The sequence below is a fragment of the Hyla sarda genome, chromosome 9 (assembly GCF_029499605.1).
Source record: "Hyla sarda isolate aHylSar1 chromosome 9, aHylSar1.hap1, whole genome shotgun sequence".
Taxonomy (NCBI): Eukaryota; Metazoa; Chordata; class Amphibia; order Anura; family Hylidae; genus Hyla; species Hyla sarda.
In genome coordinates, this window is record NC_079197.1 from 5,207,813 (window position 1) to 5,228,387 (window position 20,575).

Consider the following 20,575-nt stretch of genomic DNA (forward strand, 5'->3'; position numbering starts at 1 on the left):
ACACATCACAGAGAAGTGTTGTCTCAGCCGCGGAGCTGCGTGCTTTGTTCAGAACAGGTTAATTGATATTCTGATGTGCTTCGCTCCTCTCGCTGGCGCTGGCTCCATACCCCCAGTGGTTTTGGTTCTGTTTCATCCCACATCAAAAAAAAAACGTATGCTGGGGGCGCCCTCAGCACAGCTCCAAGCTGGAGGTCTCAACAGCTGCACGGAGCCGCGATCACAGGAGGGACGCGCCGCCAGCAGATGTCACACGTACGATGTGATCCAGCCTTATAAATATATATACCAGGACGGTCACAGGGTGAACCCAGGCTGGGGAACTGCGCCGGAACACAGAAACGCCAGACCTGACTCACAAACAGACTGCCTTATGTGCCTGCGCCGGCGGTAATGAGGAGCAGGTAATGCTATGCTGGTGCCCCTCGCGCCGCCATGTAAGTCAAGTGTCGGACACAATTAACTCTCCAACATAGTGTTTTTTTGTATAAGAAAAAGGAAACTTTCGAAAATATTTTGCTGACGATTTATCATTTGCGTGAAAATTACCAAAATATTTAATTTCATTTGCGCAGTTTTTAGTATTTAGTAACTGGGATGAAGCTGCTAAATTGTATTCTCTGTGCGGAGGAATTATCTGGTGCGCAGGTTTTTATGCAATGTGTAGGCTGCTGCGCAGGTGTGGTTTTGCAGTTTCTGCGCAAAAGTCATCATGTGGTGCACATCACGTAAAAAATGTACACAAATGACAGAAAGCCGGTGAATAGTGCACGAATAGTGAAAAGTGGGGGTATGGTTCTACACCAGTTGGTCATTAGAGTACATTGATGCAAAACTTTGCACCATAAATTTAGCGCACCAACCCACGCCCCCAAAAAACATTAAAATAGCAATAAATTAGAGAAAACTTTGGTGCAGGTCAATGAGCAAAATAAAAGCGCTCAGTGCATGCAAGTTAGCAGCTCTTCATCCATTTTAAGATCTCTGCATGCTGTCAGTGAATGGGATTATAAAATGGTTGGTACCCAGAGGTGACGAACCGATCCACGTTCAGTTACTACATGCGCTCAGCCTTGTACCTGTGTAGTTGGATAATGAGAAAATTGTTTACCAGCGGAGTACCTCTTATAGAGCTGCCCCTCAACACTGCCGCCTTAGGTCCAGGCCCTAGGGTTCTCTGCCCTTGGGAAGGTCTTTTTTCCATAAAGCACCCCAGGGCCTGGGGCTAAGGCGGCAGTGTTGAGGGGCAGCACTTAAAGGGGTACTCCACTGGAAAACTATTTTTTTTAATTTATTGGTGCCAGAAAATTTAACAGATTTGTACATTACTTCTATTTAAAAATCTTACCCCTCTAAGTACTTATCAGCTCCAGAGGAAGTTGTGTAGATTTCTCCAGTCTGACAACAGTGCTCTCTGCTGACACCTCTGTGTCAGGAACTGTCCAGAGTAGAAGCAAATCCCTATAGAAAGCCTCTCCTCCTCTGGACAGTTCCTGACATGGACAGAGGTGTCAGTAGAGAGCAATGTGGTCAGACTGGAAATAACTACATAACTTCCTGTGGAAGCAGCTGATAAGTACTTGAAGGGTTAAGATTTTTATATAGAAGTAATTTACAAATCTGTTTAACTTTCTGGCACCAGTTGATTTAGAAAAATAAATGTTTTCCACCAGAGTACCCCTTTAATAAGCGAGTATACAGTAAATAAAAAAAATAAGTCTTTTGATGTAGCTATCTCTCATATCTATCTCATATCTATCTCATATCTATCTATCTCATATCTATCTCATCTCTATCTATCTATCTATCTCATATCTATCTATCTCATATCTATCTATCTCATATCTATCTCATCTCTATCTATCTATCTCATATCTATCTCATATCTATCTCATATCTATCTATCTATCTATCTCATATCTATCTATCTATCTCATATCTATCTATCTCATATCTATCTCATCTCTATCTATCTATCTCATATCTATCTATCTATCTCATATCTATCTCTCTCATATCTATCTATCACATATCTATCTCTCTCATATCTATCTCTCTCATATCTATCTCTCTCATATCTATCTATCACATATCTATCTCTCTCATATCTATCTATCTCATATCTATCTCTCTCATATCTATCTATCTCATATCTATCTATCTATCTCATATCTATCTATCTCATATCTATCTATCTATCTCATATCTATTTCATATCTATCTATCTATCTCATATCTATCTATCTATCTCATATCTATCTATCTATCTCATATCTATCTATCTATCTCATATCTATTTCATATCTATCTATCTCATATCTATCTATCTATTTATCTATCTATCTCATATCTATCTCATATCTATCTATCTCTCATATCTATCTCATATCTATCTATCTATTTATCTCATATCTATCTCATATCTATCTCATATCTATCTATCTCTCTCATATTTATCTATCTATCTCATATCTATTTCATATCTATCTATCCTGTCTGCAGACATCACATGGTTAATATAGACTGGACATCTTAGTATAAAATGAAGCAGCCCTTTCAGTCAATACTTTGTAAAAAGTTTTTAAACTCTCCGATCAGAATTCGCAGGGGTCACTTAATGGTTAACAGGCCCCATCATTCACGCAGATCCATCAGACGGTGACAAGGTAACAGCCGCCCGGACGTCATTACCTCCCATCATCCACCTATTTGGCGCACGTATTCTTCCCGGAGCCGTACACCTCGGCGCTGGGGGGTGGAGTAATGGAGGATTCGCTGGGACGTACGAGCCCCTGTGGACAGACAAGTCATCGGATCTGCCTGCTCCGGCCGCGCTCAGAGAACAATGGCTGCAATAAGTTGTTTTTTCGCGCGGTGCCATAATACCTGGCAGCCGGTCGTTGTGCGCGCCTCGGCACATTTCGCAGAGATTTAGCGCTCAGCGGGCGGTCTCCGCAGGCCTGTTGATCAATACAATGCCTTCTCCTCCGAGGCTGCGCTTGACATCTTTAAACCCTGGGAGTGTCAAAAAAACAGAGAAGTAATTCTGCCCTCTCGCTGTCAGCGCCGGCAATTAATGCCATGGAAACGGCGCCGCGCCAGGAAATAAAACGCGCCACTGCGTGATCAGATCATCCCCGCACACCCCCCCAACCCAGTGTATCCCAACCCGGGTGCCTCCAGCTGTTGCAAAACTACAACTCCCAGCATGCCCGGACAGCTGACAGCTGTCCGGGCATACTGGGAGTTGTAGTTTTGCAACAGCTGGAGGCACTCTGGTTGGGAAACACTGCCCCAAACAATGGACAAAATGCAAAAAAAAAAAAAGAAAAAAAAATGCTTTCCACTTCTTTATACACGTGTCACTTGTATATTCCAATGACGTTTTATTTCAAAGGTGAAGCCGACCGGAAAATAAACAAAATGTAAGAAAAATATTTATTTTTAAATTAAAAGCCCAAATACGGCGGCGTAAAAGTAAAATGATACGTGAAAAGAGGCGTCATTCCTCTTTTACCGCAAAGGGGATACGAGTTTACAGCAAAGGTGGATGTGCACATGGAGATGTAGGCTGGAGTTACCTGAGCTTAAGGCTGCAGTAAAATGCAGGGCTCTGTACACTGAGGACAGGCGGGGCTCTGTACACTGAGGACAAGCGGGGCTCTGTACACTGAGGACAAGCGGGGCTCTGTACACTGAGGACAAGCGGGGCTCTGTACACTGAGGACAAGCGGGGCTCTGTACACTGAGGACAAGCGGGGCTCTGTACACTGAGGACAAGCGGGGCTCTGTACACTGAGGACAAGCGGGGCTCTGTACACTGAGGACAAGCGGAGCTCTGTACACTGAGGACAGGCGGGGCTCTGTACACCGAGGACAAGCGGGGCTCTGTACACCGAGGACAAGCGGGGCTCTGTACACCGAGGACAAGCGGGGCTCTGTACACCGAGGACAAGCGGGGCTCTGTACAATGAGGACAAGCGGGGCTCTGTACACCGAGGACAAGCGGGGTTCTGTACACCGAGGACAAGCGGGGCTCTGTACACCGAGGACAAGCGGGGCTCTGTACACCGAGGACAAGCGGGGCTCTGTACACTGAGGACAAGCGGGGCTCTGTACACTGAGGACAAGCGGGGCTCTGTACACTGAGGACAAGCGGGGCTCTGTACACTGAGGACAAGCGGGGCTCTGTACACTGAGGACAAGCGGGGCTCTGTACACTGAGGACAAGCGGGGCTCTGTACACTGAGGACAAGCGGGGCTCTGTACACTGAGGACAAGCGGGGCTCTGTACACTGAGGACAAGCGGGGCTCTGTACACTGAGGACAAGCGGGGCTCTGTACACTGAGGACAAGCGGGGCTCTGTACACTGAGGACACGTGGGACTCTGTACACTGAGGACACGTGGGACTCTGTACACTGAGGACAAGCGGGGCTCTGTACACTGAGGACAATCGAGGCTCTGTACACCGAGGACAAGCAGGGCTCTGTACACCAAGGACAAGCGGGGCTCTGTACACCGAGGACAAGCAGGGCTCTGTACACCGAGGACAAGCAGGGCTCTGTACACCGAGGAGAAGCAGGGCTCTGTACACCGAGGACAAGCTGGGCTCTGTACAGTGAGGCTCTGTAACATGCTCCCGGCTCACACAGCAGAATGATTGACAGGCCAAGAGCCTGCACAGAGCCCTGCTTGTCCCGCCCTCACTTCCTGTATATTGTCTCCGCACAGACAATAGCTGCAGGAACAAGACAGCATCTTTTCACCCAAAAATATACACTTTTTTGAACTAATATATGTGCCAGCCTTTCCTGCTGCTATGTCTCATTACAGGAGAGAAGCTCTGATACACTGTAACGAGTCCTGCCCCTGTGTATGGTCAGTTTTAGAATAATATGGTCACATTTTTGGTTGCTAGTCCCCGACATATACATTTATATAACGGTCTGAGATCCGTTTTCTGATACAGAGCTCCAAACCCTCTGCATACATATTTAGCAGTGTTTGCAAACCAGGGTGCCTCCAGCTGTTGCAAAACTACAACTCCCAGCGTTCCCTCACAGCCAACAGCTGCTGTCACCACTAGGGGGAGCTCACTGCATACTGTGTTATATATGTCATAACTGTATAGATTAATGGAGCTAGAACAAGAACAGCAGTGCTAAAAGGTGGGAAACTTTATGCGGAGACGCCCTTTAAGTTATACTGGACGTAGCGGTAAGAGACTGGAGCGGGGGGAGGGGTAGCGCACAAATAATTGAAGTGCAGCAGTTTGCATTGCAAAACCCTTAATTCTGCGGCGAGGTTCGCGGGGAGGAGCTGCATTATTGATTACAGCTCCGAGTATCGGCAGCCGAGCGCAGCTAATCCTTTCCCTCATTTATTTCTTCCTGTCCGGGCGTTTTAGTTCTGGATCACATCGCGCTGATTACAAGAGATTACGACTGGAGGGGGAAAAGATGAAAAAGTCGCCCGAGTTTAACTGCGTCGGCGCTGGACGGAAGCTGCCATCACCCAACACAGCTTTCCTCGCTCCCTGAAAAACGGCGAATCTGCCAATGGCTGTCCGGGCATGCTGGGAGCTGTAGTTTTGCAACATCTGGGAGGTCTGCAGGTTGGAGACCACTGCTCTAGAGTGACAACCTTTGTGAGGATCCATACTAGTTGTCACCCAGCTTTCCCAGTAACCGATATAGCAAAAAAGCTGCTGCTTAGGCCGCCATTTAAACTGGTATATATCAGTAGAAGGTATAAAGTGATGTGGTAACAGCTAACATATGCGCACGTGCCGCCGAGCAGCGCGTGGATGTTGGCATTTCCTTTCGTTTTATTCGTGCCACCTGCCCCAGGCTTTCAGAACGGCGTCTCCTTGTTGGGGCTTCGGGGCATCCTCTTCTATCCTGCTAATACCACTTAAAGGGGTCCTCCGGTGAAAAACTTTTTTTTTTAAAATCAACTGGTGCCAGAAAGTTAAACAGATTTGTAAATTATATTCAACACGTTCGGCACTGCTTACTTCTGTACCTTCAGCGAACGGATTGTAAGTCGCTATAGCGGTGATGGATGTGGGGGTGCTCGGACATATGTATGAAATAACCTTGGTGCACTTGATGAATGAAAAATGAAAAAGTCGGCACTCACCAGTATTCCAATTCAGCAATATTTATTGCACATATTCACAGCCTAGTACAAATGCACGGGAGGACAGCAGATGGTACTGGGGGGTATCACAGAGAGGCGACTCCGGGGTTTCGCACTGGATAGTGCTTCAACGGCCCGTTCTACACTTCCTGTCACTCATCCCATCCACTAGAGGCAGTATTTCCTGCAGGGTAGAGTCTGATGATAAGAAACCTTAGAACATGAGGTATTCCCATCTTAGATTGTTATTCCTTAACAATCCTGAGAACAGGGATTTCATTTTCCCCAGAATAAAAGGTGCAAATCCCTATAGCAAACCTCTCCTGCTCTGGACAGTTCCTGACACGGACAGAGGTGTCAGCAGAGAGCACTGTGGTCAGACCGGAAAGAACTACACAGCTTCCTGTGGAGCATACAGCAGCTGATAAGTACTGGAAGGATTAAGATTTTTCAACAGACCGATGGGACTCTCCACGATCTCCTGTACAGGGCCGCGGCAGTCTGCTGGAAGGGGGTGTTCCATCCCTGCATGACGCGGCGGTGGATGTGTCCCCTCCATGTATCCCATAGACATACATGGAGGGGGCGTGTTTGCCTCGGCTTCCTGCTGGGGACGGCACAGTGCTTCCTGCGGACTACCGCAGCCCCGTACAGGAGATCGCGGGGTGTCCCAGCAGTCGGACCCCCCGTGATCTATAACTTATAGGGGATAAGTTATATTCCACTACAGTACTCCGGTGGAAAATCTTTTTTTTTTTTCTTTTTTTTTAAATCAACTGATGCCAGAAAGTTAAACAGATTTGTAAAATGCTTCTATTAAAAAAAAATCTTAATCCTTCCAGTACTTATTAGCGGCTGTATACTACAGAGGAAATTATTTTCGTTTTGAATTTCTTTTCAGTCACATCCAAAAGTGCTCTCTGCTGACACCTCTGTCCATGTCAGGAACTGTCCAGAGCAGGAGAAAATTCCCATAGCAAACATGTGCTGCTCTGGACAGTTCCTAAAATGGACAGAGGTGTCAGCAGAGAGCACTGTGGTCGTGACAGAAAAGAAATCCCAAAAGAAAAGAATTTCCTCTGTAGTATACAACCGCTAATAAGTACTGGAAGGATTTAGATTTTTTTTTAATAGAAGTAATTTACAAATCTGTTTAACTTTCTGGCACCAGTCGATTTAAAAAAATAAATAAATAAAAAAAGTTTTCCACCGGAGTACCCCTTTAAAAACAATTTTCTTATATTTTTATATCTCTGGAGTACCCCTTTAAATGGCTGCTAAGAGGGAGTAATAGATTGTATTCACCTGTCCTATATTCTGCCTCTCCAAAGACTGGAATCCACTGCAGGGTTTTCTAAACAGTGTGTCTCCAGCTGTTGCAAAACTACAACCCCCAGCATGCCCGGACAGCCTTTGGCTGTCCGGGCATGCTGGGAGTTGTAGTTTTGCAACAGCTGGAGACACGCTGTTTGGAAAACACTGAGGTAGAGAGATAGTGGACTGCAGGTTGTACCCTCTCTTTCTCTCCTACAGGGCGGCGCACACTCACTCACCCGTTTCACGCAGTCCACTTTTGACAGTCGCTCTCGGATGAGGCCGGCCCACAGCGCGTCTGGGATCTCCTAGAAGAAAACAAGAAGGACATAAATATATGAATATGTTCAGACCATCTGCTCATACAGAACGGAGGTGCGGTGGGGGGGAGTTGGGGGGTCTCTGCGATCAGTCACATGTCCCGGTGGGTGGCATGTGTCAGAGCCTCTCACTGCTGGAGAGCAAATCTGCGTCTTTGAGTGCGTTTCCTTCCAGAGGCGTTTCCTGCTGCTCGCAGGCCGGGATGGTGTCTAGTTGGCCCCTTTGATGTGTCATGTCAAACCAGACGAGCGTCTACCGGGGGGTCCGCACTAAAACGCGTCACCACACCGATCCGTGTCATCTCCTGTCACATCAACGCCTTCAGGACCTCCGCTTACTTTATACCAACACTCTCTGAGCTCTAAGTAAATGCAGAATTCTACAATGAAAGGGTCTGAAGCTGCTTCATGTCCTCATTAAGATCTCTGCTTGCTGTCAAATTTAATAACATCAGTAACCCAGGTCCTGCTCAGGTCATGAGGGGCAATCACTGACACCAGCAGAGGTTTATGTTAGTGTGTAGGTTTATGTTAGTGTGTAGGTTTCTGGTCGTGTGAAGGATTAGGTTAGTGTGTAGGTTTATGGTCGTGTGAAGGATTAGGTTCGTGTGTAGGGTTAGGTTAGTGTTTAGGTTAGTGTTTAGGTTAGTGGGGTTAGGTTCGTGTGAAGGGTTAGGGTCCTGTGTAGGGTTAGGTTAGTGTGTAGGGTTAGGTTCGTGTGAAGGGTTAGGTTCGTGTGAAGGGTTAGGTTCGTGTGTAGGGTTAGGTTCGTGTGTAGGGTTAGGTTCGTGTGTAGGGTTAGGTTCGTGTGTAGGGTTAGGTTCGTGTGTAGGGTTAGGTTCGTGTGTAGGGTTAGGTTCGTGTGTAGGGTTAGGTTCGTGTGTAGGGTTAGGTTCGTGTGTAGGGTTAGGTTCGTGTGTAGGGTTAGGTTCGTGTGTAGGGTTAGGTTCGTGTGTAGGGTTAGGTTCGTGTGTAGGGTTAGGTTCGTGTGTAGGGTTAGGTTCGTGTGTAGGGTTAGGTTCGTGTGTAGGGTTAGGTTCGTGTGTAGGGTTAGGTTCGTGTGTAGGGTTAGGTTCGTGTGTAGGGTTAGGTTCGTGTGTAGGGTTAGGTTCATGTGTAGGGTTAGGTTTGTATGTAGGGTTAGGGTCCTGTGTAGGATTAGGTTAGTGTGAAGGGTTAGGTTCGTGTGAAGGGTTAGGTTCGTGTGTAGGGTTAGGTTTGTGTGTGGGGTTAGGTTCGTGTGTGGGGTTAGTTTCCTGTGTGGGGTTAGGTTCGTGTGTGGGGTTAGGTTTGTGTGAAGGGTTAGGTTCATGTGAAGGGTTAGGTTCGTGTGTGGGGTTAGGTTCGTGTGAAGGGTTAGGTTCGTGAGTAGGTTTAGGTTCGTGAGTAGGTTTAGGTTCGTGTGTAGGTTTAGGGTTGTTTGCAGGTTTAGGTTAGTTTGCAGGTTTAGGTTAGTTTGCAGGTTTAGGTTAGTGAGAACTTTTAGGTTAGTGGGTAGGTTTACAGTTCACATCGCCTTTAGGTCCTTACATTAGATTAGGGGCCCCTAGCTACTGGCTACAATTTAGCTGCATTGACCACTACAGGCCGAAGTAGTCTGAAATCCATCTCCTGTCTCAACAGAGGCTCAAGCTGCTGCTCTGTCCCTCCACCATGCTTTACACTGCATTTTCACTTTTCAGGTCGGGCGAGATTTACTGAGAAAATAGTATATGATGAGAGGATTTTTAGAACAGCAAGGACAGGAGGGCCAAAAAGAAGGGTAAGTGAGGGGAGGGGCTTAAACCAGGGTGCGGGGAGAAGCCAATATAAGGGTGTGGGGAGGGCCACAGCCAGAGTGAGGGGTAGAGCCACAGCCAGGGTGAGGGGTGGGACCACAGCCATGGTGAGGGGAGGAGCCACAGCCAGGGTGAGGGGAGGAGCCACAGTCAGGTTGAGGGGAGGAGCCACAGCCAGGGTGAGGGGCCAACATAAGTGTGAGGGGAGGGCCAACACAAGTGTGAGGGGAGGGCCAACACAAGGGTGCAGGAAGGAGCTGCAACCAGGTCAAGAAAAGGAGTCTCAACAAAGGTGAGGGGCCACAGCCCGGGTGAGGGGAGGAGCTACAAGAGGGTTGAAGGATGAAGCCAACACAAGGGTGGTGGGTAGGAGCTACAACCAGAGTGAGGGGAGGAGCCTATAAAAGGGGCGGTTCCTGCCAATACAAGGCAATATCATTATATGATATCAACCTCTGACTTTCCAGCTATTGCCATTGGCTGCGAGGGCATGATGGGAGTTGTAGTTTTGTATCAGTTGGAGAGACACAAGTTGGGGGATCACTGATCTATAGGACATGATGCAGGCTAGTTACTCTTCATTCTAGAGCTCCAGCTGTTGGTTGACTGACTCTCCCGGTGTTGTAAAACTACAACTCCCAGAATGCCCTGACCGCTGCAGGTTTAGTGACTAGAACAACACACCAAGGAGTGCAGGACTATGTAATGTTATAGAGATATCACTGAGGGGGAAGGTCCCGGCAGGGCAGCACCTACACATTCCTATTATATTGGGACTTTGTGAAACCAAAAAATACCAGTGTGGCTGCTTTAAATAAAAAATAAACCCAATGCTGAACACACGGTGCGGTTTTACCATACACAAAATGCCCAAGATCCCGTAAGATTATGGCCAAATACTTACTCTTTATTCACTCATAAAATAAGCCACAGACACCGAGCCAAGGACATTACACCATTATTGCGCACCAACTCACCGCGGGTTGATTAGCGAAACTCCTGTGAGCACCAGATACAAGCGGAGGCTGCCGGCGTGACGGTGTAGCGCAGGAGAAGCGGCGTCTGTGACAGCCGGAGGGCCAAATCCCCCACCTAATACCTTTATACAGTAGATAAAGCGGCTTCCTATCTATAAGTGCATGTAATTTCATCCTAATACTGAAGGGTAAAAACTTAACATGCGCCGACTCTGCCATCATTAACGTCGGCTCGGAAGAAAATGTTCTCTCATTAAGCGCAATTGAGAAGCGAGCGGCTGATCATTGGAGGATTAACTGGCTCTGCGTACATACAAATCGCTGGCACCCTCTATTGCCGCTAATCCGTTCTGAAGATCTCGCGCAGCCCCCGCAGCTTAACAAAGAGGCTTTCAATGATTTCTGCTAATTACGCCGCCTTTTTTTTCTATCTCCTTTCCTAGATGTACCTACTGATGCAGTGAACTGCTGATGAGCATGCGGAGCGCCACTGACAGCAAGCGGAGGAGTCGCTCTGAAGTGTTTCTATATTAGTGGGAGTTTTTTTTGGCAGTTTCCCCCAAGTGCTGATGATAAGTTGTAAAATGCTCTTGGCTGTTGTAAAGCTACAATTTCCATCATGCCCTGACAGCTGTGATGGCATGATGGGAGTTGTAGTTTTGCCACAGGTTGGAGAACATGTGTAAGGAAGTGTTTCCCCAACCATTGTGCCTCCAGATGTTGCAAAACTACAACTCCTAGCAATAGACAAGTCTTTTCTTTCTGTGGACGCTGTAATTGGGGTTTCCATGGCAGAAACATCATTCCGCTGTGTGCACAGTGTGAACATGGCCTTGTAGCGGTTTTTCCTCATTGAATTCAATGGGGAATTCGTAAACACATCACCCCAGATTTATCAAATCACAGCTTAATTTTTATTTTACATTTTAGAAATGGAAGCTGAGCTCTGATTGGTTGCTATGGGCAAATCTGATGGTAAATCTGGGCCATTCATCTTTTTGTTTTATTTAAAGGGGTGCTCCAGGGAACTTAAAGGGGTACTCTTTTTTTTTTTTTTATCAACTGGTGTCAGAAAGTTAAACAGATTTATAAATTACTTCTATTAAAAAATCTTAATCCTTCCAGTACTTATTAGCTGCTGAATACTACAGAGGAAATTATTTTCTTTTTGGAACACAGAGCTCTCTGCTGACATCACGAGCACAGTGCTCTCTGCTGACATCTCTGTCACATTTTATAAACTGTCCAGAACAGCATATGTTTGCTATGGGGATTTCCTTTTACCCTGGACAGTTCCTAAAATGGACAGAGATGTCAGCAGAGAGCACTGTACTCGTGATGTCAGCAGAGAGCACTGTACTCGTGATGTCAGCAGAGAGCACTGTACTCGTGATGTCAGCAGAGAGCACTGTACTCGTGATGTCAGCAGAGAGCACTGTGCTCGTGATGTCAGCAGAGAGCTCTGTGTTTCAAAAGGAAAATAATTTCCACTGTAGTATTCAGCAGCTAAAAAGTACAGGAAGGATTAAGATTTTTGAATAGAAGTAATTTACAAATCTGTTTAACTTTCTGGCACCAGTTGATAAAAAAAAAAAAAAAAGTTTTTCACCGGAGTACCCCTTAACTTATCCCATATCCACAGGATTCCCAGTAGTTAAACCCGGGATAGGGCCCGTCTACTTACCCATCCTCCACGCGCTCCAGCCTCCACGTTCCTGGATGAGAACAAGTGATGGCCTGTCTAACCAATCACCAGTCACAGCGATGTCCCGCCTCCACCAATGATTGGCTGAGCAGGCTGTCACTTGCTCTTGTCCAGGAAGGCGGGGACCAGAGTGCACTGAGGACCGGTAAGTAGCCCTGTACAGAAGATCACATGAGGTCCAAGAAGTCGGACTCCCCTCAATTAGACACTTATTCCCTATCCTGTAGACCCCTTTAGTTTTCATAATCCACACAGAAAATCCCCACCAGAAAACCTGCTAAAAATGTGCACCAAATTGTGGATTTTAATCCTAGCCTACTTTCATTTGGATAAAGTTTTGACATGTCGCCCAAAAATTTTAGATCACATTAGATGTCAGTTCTGATCCAGTGAAGTGCGGGGCAGAGAACGCTTCACTACAGGGAATGAGTTGGATGGATGGAAATCAGGGGAGTGAAGAGCAATGCAGAGCACTTCACTGGTATATAACACAAACACAGTAGGTCACAGAACTGAAACCCGATGCGATTTAAAGGGGTACTCCGCTGCTCAGCGTTTGGAACAAACTGTTCCGAATGCTGGAGCCAGGAGCTCATGACATCATAGCCCCGCCCCCTCATGACATCACGCACCACCCCTCAATGCAAGTTTTTGGGAGGGGGCGTGACTACAGTCACGCCCCCTCCCATAGACTTGCATTGAGGGGGGCGGGGTGTAATGTCATGAGGGGGCATGACTATGACATCACAAGCTCCTACCGCCGACTCCAGTGTTCGTAACAGTTTGTTCCAAATGCTGAGCAGTGGAGTACCCCTTTAAATTTACAGCATGTCAAATGTTCTTTCAAGTGACAGTAACGCTTTAAGTACACCCCCGCCAGTGTACAACCATATTGGATTTATCAAGAGGCGCATGACTGTAAATAAATCCAGGCACAAGGGCGGCAGCCTCAGAAATCTACGCCAGCTCAGAGGTGGCATAGATTTCCACTAAACTGTGGTAAATTCGGAGTGAGTTGGCCACACCCCCTCGGCCCTGCGCCCCACACACTTAGTGGGTGTGGTGCAGATCAGCCAAAAGTCGCAAATCTTTGCGCATTCAGACCACCCCCCCCCCCTTCTTTTTTCTTCTTTTCTTGCACTGGCAAATCTGCAGCAGAATACATACAATGCCGTGCAGATCTACCATTTTGGATTTCTTCCTGGTTTTGGTGAATGTAGGAAACGCTTACCAGGGAACATCCCATTAGGACAAAGCAGTGTAAATCACAGGGGAGACAGAGCGACCGTTTAGGAACTGTCCAGAGCAGGAGAAAATCCCCATAGCAAACATATGCTGCTCTGGACAGTTCCTAAAATGGACAGCAGAGGTCAGCAGAGAGCACTGTGGTCGTGACATCAGAGGAAATGCATTTCTTTTTTGGATTTCTCTTTAGGATACAGCACCTAAAAAGTACTGGAAGGATTAAGATTTTTTTAATAGAAGTGATTTACAAATCCCTGATTTACAAATCTGTTTAACTTTCTGGCACCAGTTGATTTAAAAAAAAAAAAAAGTTTTCCACGGGAGTACCCCTTTAAAGATGAAAGAAGCGATCTGATTGGTTGCTATGGGCAACTAGTCTACTTTTCCTCTCTACATGTTTCGATAAATCTTCCCCATTGTGACTCTGTCCAGGACCTATATGTAATTCTAAACGGGACTCAATAGTGCAGAATGAACTTAGCCTTAGTTAGAATCATTGATCATTGTTGTGTAATGTTAGTACTATCCAGAGAGACCCCCAAATCTACAGCCCCCCTATAGCTGGTTTAATGGGCGCAACTGCACCCACTATACAGCCCTCCGCACTGGGGAGTCTGGATGAACCTTGGACCTTCTGCTGATGCCTTAGAAACAGTAGTAGGTCCATTTTATCCTCTACCACTCGTGAAACGAAAAACAGGGAAGGGGCAGCCTACACCAGCCCTATATAGATTGTATCATGTGTCTCTTTACAATTCCATGCACTTACCTGGGATGGATGGATAAGACTCTGCTCCAACTGGAGGAACAGAATTCTACGACTACAGTGTAGACGGACACCCAGGCGCAGCAACATGAGCGAGACAAATAGGGGGACGCAACTTATCCAGGAAATGTACGTAACCTATAAGGCCATGTTCACACTGCAGAATTTCCCAGCAGAATTCCGTGGAAATATTCCACTCGGAAATTCCGCTGCAGCAGTCCCATTAAAATCAATGGGATTCTGCAGCAGAATTATCTACTGTGGAAATCCGGATTTTGGTATCTGCAGAAACAATAAACATGTTCATTGTTTCTGAGGATTCCACTCGGAAATGCATTTTTGTATCTGGAGACTAACGCAGGCCAAAACATGCAAATTTGGAGAATGTCCGCCCATGTTTCCTGGGTGGACATTATGCAAATGTTCCGCCGTGTGAACATAGCCTAAGGCAGGGTCCCTCCAGCTGTTGTCCAATTTCAATTCTCATTAGGCCCTGACAGCCTAAGATGATGGGAGTTGTTGTTTTGTAACAGCTTTAGAGCCACATGATTGGGAACACTGCTCAAGGGGCATAGTAATGGCTGCTAGTAGTGTCTATAGAAGAGTTTCCCAACCAGTGTGCCTCCAGCTGTTGCAAAACTACAACTCCCAGCATGCCCGGACAGCCAACGGCTGTCCGGGCATGCTGGGAGTTGTAGTTTTGCAACAGCTGGGGGTTCATAATCTGGAGACCAATATGACCTGTCTCCCAACCAGCATGTTTCCCAGTGTTTCGCAACCTGTGTGCCTCCTGCTGTTGCAAAACTACAATTCCCAGCATGCCCGGACAGCCAGACAGAGTTATAGTTTTGCAAATGCTGGAGGTCCACAGTCTGGAGACCACTCCTGTACGAACCTGTCAGAAGTTGTCAGTAAGTTTAGGAACACCAAAGGCTGTCTGGGCATGCTGGGAGTTGTAGCTTTGCAACAGCTGGAGGCACAGCGGTTGGGAAACACCAGCCTATACACCAGAATGGCATTTTTTTTTTTTTCAATTTAGGGAGGAAAAGCTCTTTAAATCTCAGGTAAACCCTATCAGCAGCTTTTTGGGTACCACGTTGGGTGTATGAAGTGTTGCGGGCGCCGATACATTTTACTTTCATGATACTTTTCCTGTGTTTGGTAATGATGCATGGCTTTTCAGCGGCTCTACCTGGTCTTTGCCTTTGTACGAGAGCGCTTCCTCCACCAGCTCGGAGACATCATTTGACAACAAATTCTCTGGAGTGAGGTGAGTGGCATTCAGACGCTTACACAGGAGCTTCGCCTGCGGGGGAGAAGAGGAGGAGAGGAGTCCAACTTTTGCAAAAGAAAAATACGTTTCAAAGACCTCATATTTCTTCATGCCGAGTGGAAAAAAAATCCACCTCCTCGCAGCCGGCGCCTCTAAATAAATGATCTATGAGCGAATGTATGTTTAAACACAGCGCTGTCCCTCTGAGGAGCAGGAGGGGGCACCGGAGGGCTGGAGGTACCACAAAGTGGGGGAGAGAATGTTGTTGACTTTAGAAGACACCAGTCATTTCTAATGTATAAGTTACCTATGAGGGTCCTGTATACTGACAGCAGCTGTGTACAAAGCACTATGTGCCGGATATTGTACTATAATTATGTGACTACTGGGCAGTGTGGCCTCTGCATGTTCTATACATCACAGAATACTAAGTGCATTGTATACTGGTCACTAGAATGATCCCTGCATTATCTCTGTATTGTATACTGGTCACTAGAATGATCCCTGCATTATCTCTGTATTGTATACTGGTCACTAGAATGATCCCTGCATTATCTCTGTATTGTATACTGGTCACTAGAATGATCCCTGCATTATCTCTGTATTGTATACTGGTCACTAGGATGATCCCTGCATTATCTCTGTATTGTATACTGGTCACTAGAATGATCCCTGCATTATCTCTGTATTGTATACTGGTCACTAGAATGATCTCTGCATTATCTCTGTATTATATACTGGTCACTAGAATGATCACTGCATTATATACTGGTCACTAGAATGACCTCTGCATTATCTCTGTATTGTATACTGGTCACTAGAATGATCCCTGCATTATCTCTGTATTGTATACTGGTCACTAGAATGATCACTGCATTATATACTGGTCACTAGAATGATCTCTGCATTATCTCTGTATTGTATACTGGTCACTAGAATGATCTCTGCATTGTATACTGGTCACTAGAATGCTCCCTGCATTATATACTGGTCACTAGAATGCTCCCTGCATTATCTCTGTATTGTATACTGGTCACTAGAATGATCTCTGTATTGTATACTGGTCACTAGAATGATCCCTGCATTATATACTGGTCACTAGAATGCTCCCTGCATTATCTCTGTATTGTATACTGGTCACTAGAATGATCTCTGTATTGTATACTGGTCACTAGAATGATCCCTGCATTATATACTGGTCACTAGAATGCTCCCTGCATTATCTCTGTATTGTATACTGGTCACTAGAATGATCTCTGTATTGTATACTGGTCACTAGAATGATCTCTGTATTATATACTGGTCACTAGAATGATCCCTGCATTATATACTGGTCACTAGAATGATCCCTGCATTATCTCTGTATTATATACTGGTCACTAGAATGCTCCCTGCATTATCTCTGTATTGTATACAGGTCACTAGAATGATCCCTGCATTATATACTGGTCACTAGAATGCTCCCTGCATTATATACTGGTCACTAGAATGCTCCCTGCATTATCTCTGTATTGTATACTGGTCACTAGAATGATCTCTGTATTGTATACTGGTCACTAGAATGCTCCCTGCATTATATACTGGTCACTAGAATGCTCCCTGCATTATCTCTGTATTGTATACTGGTCACTAGAATGATCTCTGTATTGTATACTGGTCACTAGAATGATCCCTGCATTATATACTGGTCACTAGAATGCTCCCTGTATTATCTCTGTATTGTATACTGGTCACTAGAATGATCCCTGCATTATATACTGGTCACTAGAATGATCCCTGCATTATCTCTGTATTATATACTGGTCACTAGAATGCTCCCTGCATTATCTCTGTATTGTATACAGGTCACTAGAATGATCCCTGCATTATATACTGGTCACTAGAATGATCCCTGCATTATATACTGGTCACTAGAATGCTCCCTGCATTATCTCTGTATTGTATACTGGTCACTAGAATGATCTCTGTATTGTATACTGGTCACTAGAATGATCCCTGCATTATATACTGGTCACTAGAATGATCCCTGCATTATCTCTGTATTGTATACTGGTCACTAGAATGATCCCTGCATTATATACAGGTCACTAGAATGCTCCCTGCATTATCTCTGTATTGTATACTGGTCACTAGAATGATCTCTGTATTGTATACTGGTCACTAGAATGATCCCTGCATTATATACTGGTCACTAGAATGATCCCTGCATTATATACTGGTAACTAGAATGATCTCTGTATTGTATACTGGTCACTAGAATGATCCCTGCATTATATACTGGTCACTAGAATGCTCCCTGCATTATCTCTGTATTGTATACTGGTCACTAGAATGATCTCTGTATTGTATACTGGTCACTAGAATGATCCCTGCATTATATACAGGTCACTAGAATGCTCCCTGCATTATATACTGGTCACTAGAATGATCTCTGTATTGTATACTGGTCACTAGAATGATCCCTGCATTATCTCTGTATTGTATACTGGTCACTAGAATGATCCCTGCATTATCTCTGTATTGTATACAGGTCACTAGAATGATCTCTGCATTATCTCTGTATTGTATACTGGTCACTAGAATGCTCCCTGCATTATCTCTGTATTGTATACAGGTCACTAGAATGATCCCTGCATTATATACTGGTCACTAGAATGCTCCCTGCATTATATACTGGTCACTAGAATGCTCCCTGCATTATCTCTGTATTGTATACTGGTCACTAGAATGATCTCTGTATTATATACTGGTCACTAGAATGATCCCTGCATTATCTCTGTATTGTATACAGGTCACTAGAATGATCCCTGCATTATATACTGGTCACTAGAATGATCCCTGCATTATATACTGGTCACTAGAATGATCCCTGCATTATATACTGGTCACTAGAATGATCCCTGCATTATATACTGGTCACTAGAATGATCCCTGCATTATATACTGGTCACTAGAATGATCCCTGCATTATCTCTGTATTTAATACTGGTCACTAGAATGCTCCCTGCATTATCTCTGTATTGTATACTGGTCACTAGAATGCTCCCTGCATTATCTCTGTATTGTATACTGGTCACTAGAATGCTCCCTGCATTATCTCTGTATTGTATACTGGTCACTAGAATGATCCCTGCATTGTATACTGGTCACTAGAATGATCTCTGTATTATATACTGGTCACTAGAATGCTCCCTGCATTATCTCTGTATTATATACTGGTCACTAGAATGATCCCTGCATTATATACTGGTCACTAGAATGATCCCTGCATTATATACTGGTCACTAGAATGATCCCTGCATTATATACTGGTCACTAGAATGATCCCTGCATTATCTCTGTATTTAATACTGGTCACTAGAATGATCCCTGCATTATCTCTGTATTGTATACTGGTCACTAGAATGCTCCCTGCATTATCTCTGTATTGTATACTGGTCACTAGAATGATCCCTGCATTATCTCTGTATTGTATACTGGTCACTAGAATGATCCCTGCATTATCTCTGTATTGTATACTGGTCACTAGAATGATCCCTGCATTATCTCTGTATAGTATACTGGTCACTAAAATGCTCCCTGCATTATCTCTGTATTGTATACTGGTCACTAGAATGATCCCTGCATTATCTCTGTATTGTATACTGGTCACTAGAATGATCCCTGCATTATCTCTGTATTGTATACTGGTCATTAGGATGATCCCTGCATTATATCTGTATTGTATACTGGTCACTAGAATGATCCCTGCATTATCTCTGTATTGTATACTGGTCACTAGAATGCTCCCTGCATTATCTCTGTATTGTATACTGGTCACTAGAATGCTCCCTGCATTAGTCCGTGCATTATCCCCGCATTGTATACTGGTCACTAGAATGCTCCCTGCATTAGTCTGTGCATTATCCCTGCATTGTATACTGGTCAAAACAGTCACCAGAGTCCTTTAGAAATGACTATCAGTTACTAGAGTCATTTAGGGAACGTCTACCAGTCACCAGAATGTTCCGTGCATTATTTATTGCTTGTGAGTCTGAAATGTCTGCAGATCAACAGAATGCAGTATATCACATCTTTAGACCATCAGTGATCACTAAACTGACTACTACATTGTATACATTTCACTAGAATGTCATCTGCATTATATACTGGTCATTAGAATGTTATCTGCATTATATACTGGTCATTAGAATGCTATCTACAATACATACTGATCATGAGAATGCTATTTGCATTATATAGTGATCATTAGAATGTTATCTGCATTACTTACTGATCATTAGAATGCTATCTGAATTACATACTGGTCATTAGAATGTTATTTGCATTATATACTGGTCATTAGAATGCTATCTTCATTGTATAGTGATCATTAGAATGCTATCTTCATTGTATACTGATCATTAAAATGCTTTCTACATTACATACTGATCATTAGAATGCTTTCTGAATTACATACCGGTCATTAGAATGTTATTTGCATTATATACTGATCATTAGAATGCTATCTTCATTGTATACTGATCATTAGAATGCAAACTTCATAGTATACTGATCATTAGAATGCTATCTTCATTGTACACTAATCATTAGAATGCTATCTACATTACATACTGATCATTAGAATGCTATCTTCATTGTATACTGATCATTAGAATGCTATCTTCATAGTATACTGATCATTAGAATGCTATCTTCAAAGTATACTGATCATTAGAATGCTCTCTTCATTTTATACTGATCATTAGAATGCTATCTACATTACATACTGATCATTAGAATGCTATCTACATTACATACTGATCATTAGAATGCTATCTGCATTATATACTGATCATTAGAATGCTATCTGCATTATATACTGATCACTAGAATGTTATCTACATTACATACTGATCATTAGAATGCTATCTACATTATATACTGATCATTAGAATGCTATCTGCATTATATACTGATCATTAGAATGCTATTTGCATTATATACTCATCATTAGAATGCTATCATCATTGTACACTGATCACTAGAATGCTATATACATTATATACTGATCA

At 44.4% G+C, this 20,575-nt stretch overlaps 1 protein-coding gene across 1 annotated transcript in view; it reads right to left on the reverse strand.

Moving 5' to 3' along the window:
- AK8 (adenylate kinase 8) overlaps nt 1–20,575 on the reverse strand; it is a gene marked incomplete in the record, with an annotated part of 77,840 nt that overhangs the window by 40,389 nt on the left and 16,876 nt on the right. The window contains 2 exon segments of the mRNA XM_056541189.1: nt 7,697–7,765; nt 15,441–15,554. Coding sequence (XP_056397164.1) covers nt 7,697–7,765; nt 15,441–15,554 — 183 coding nt within the window.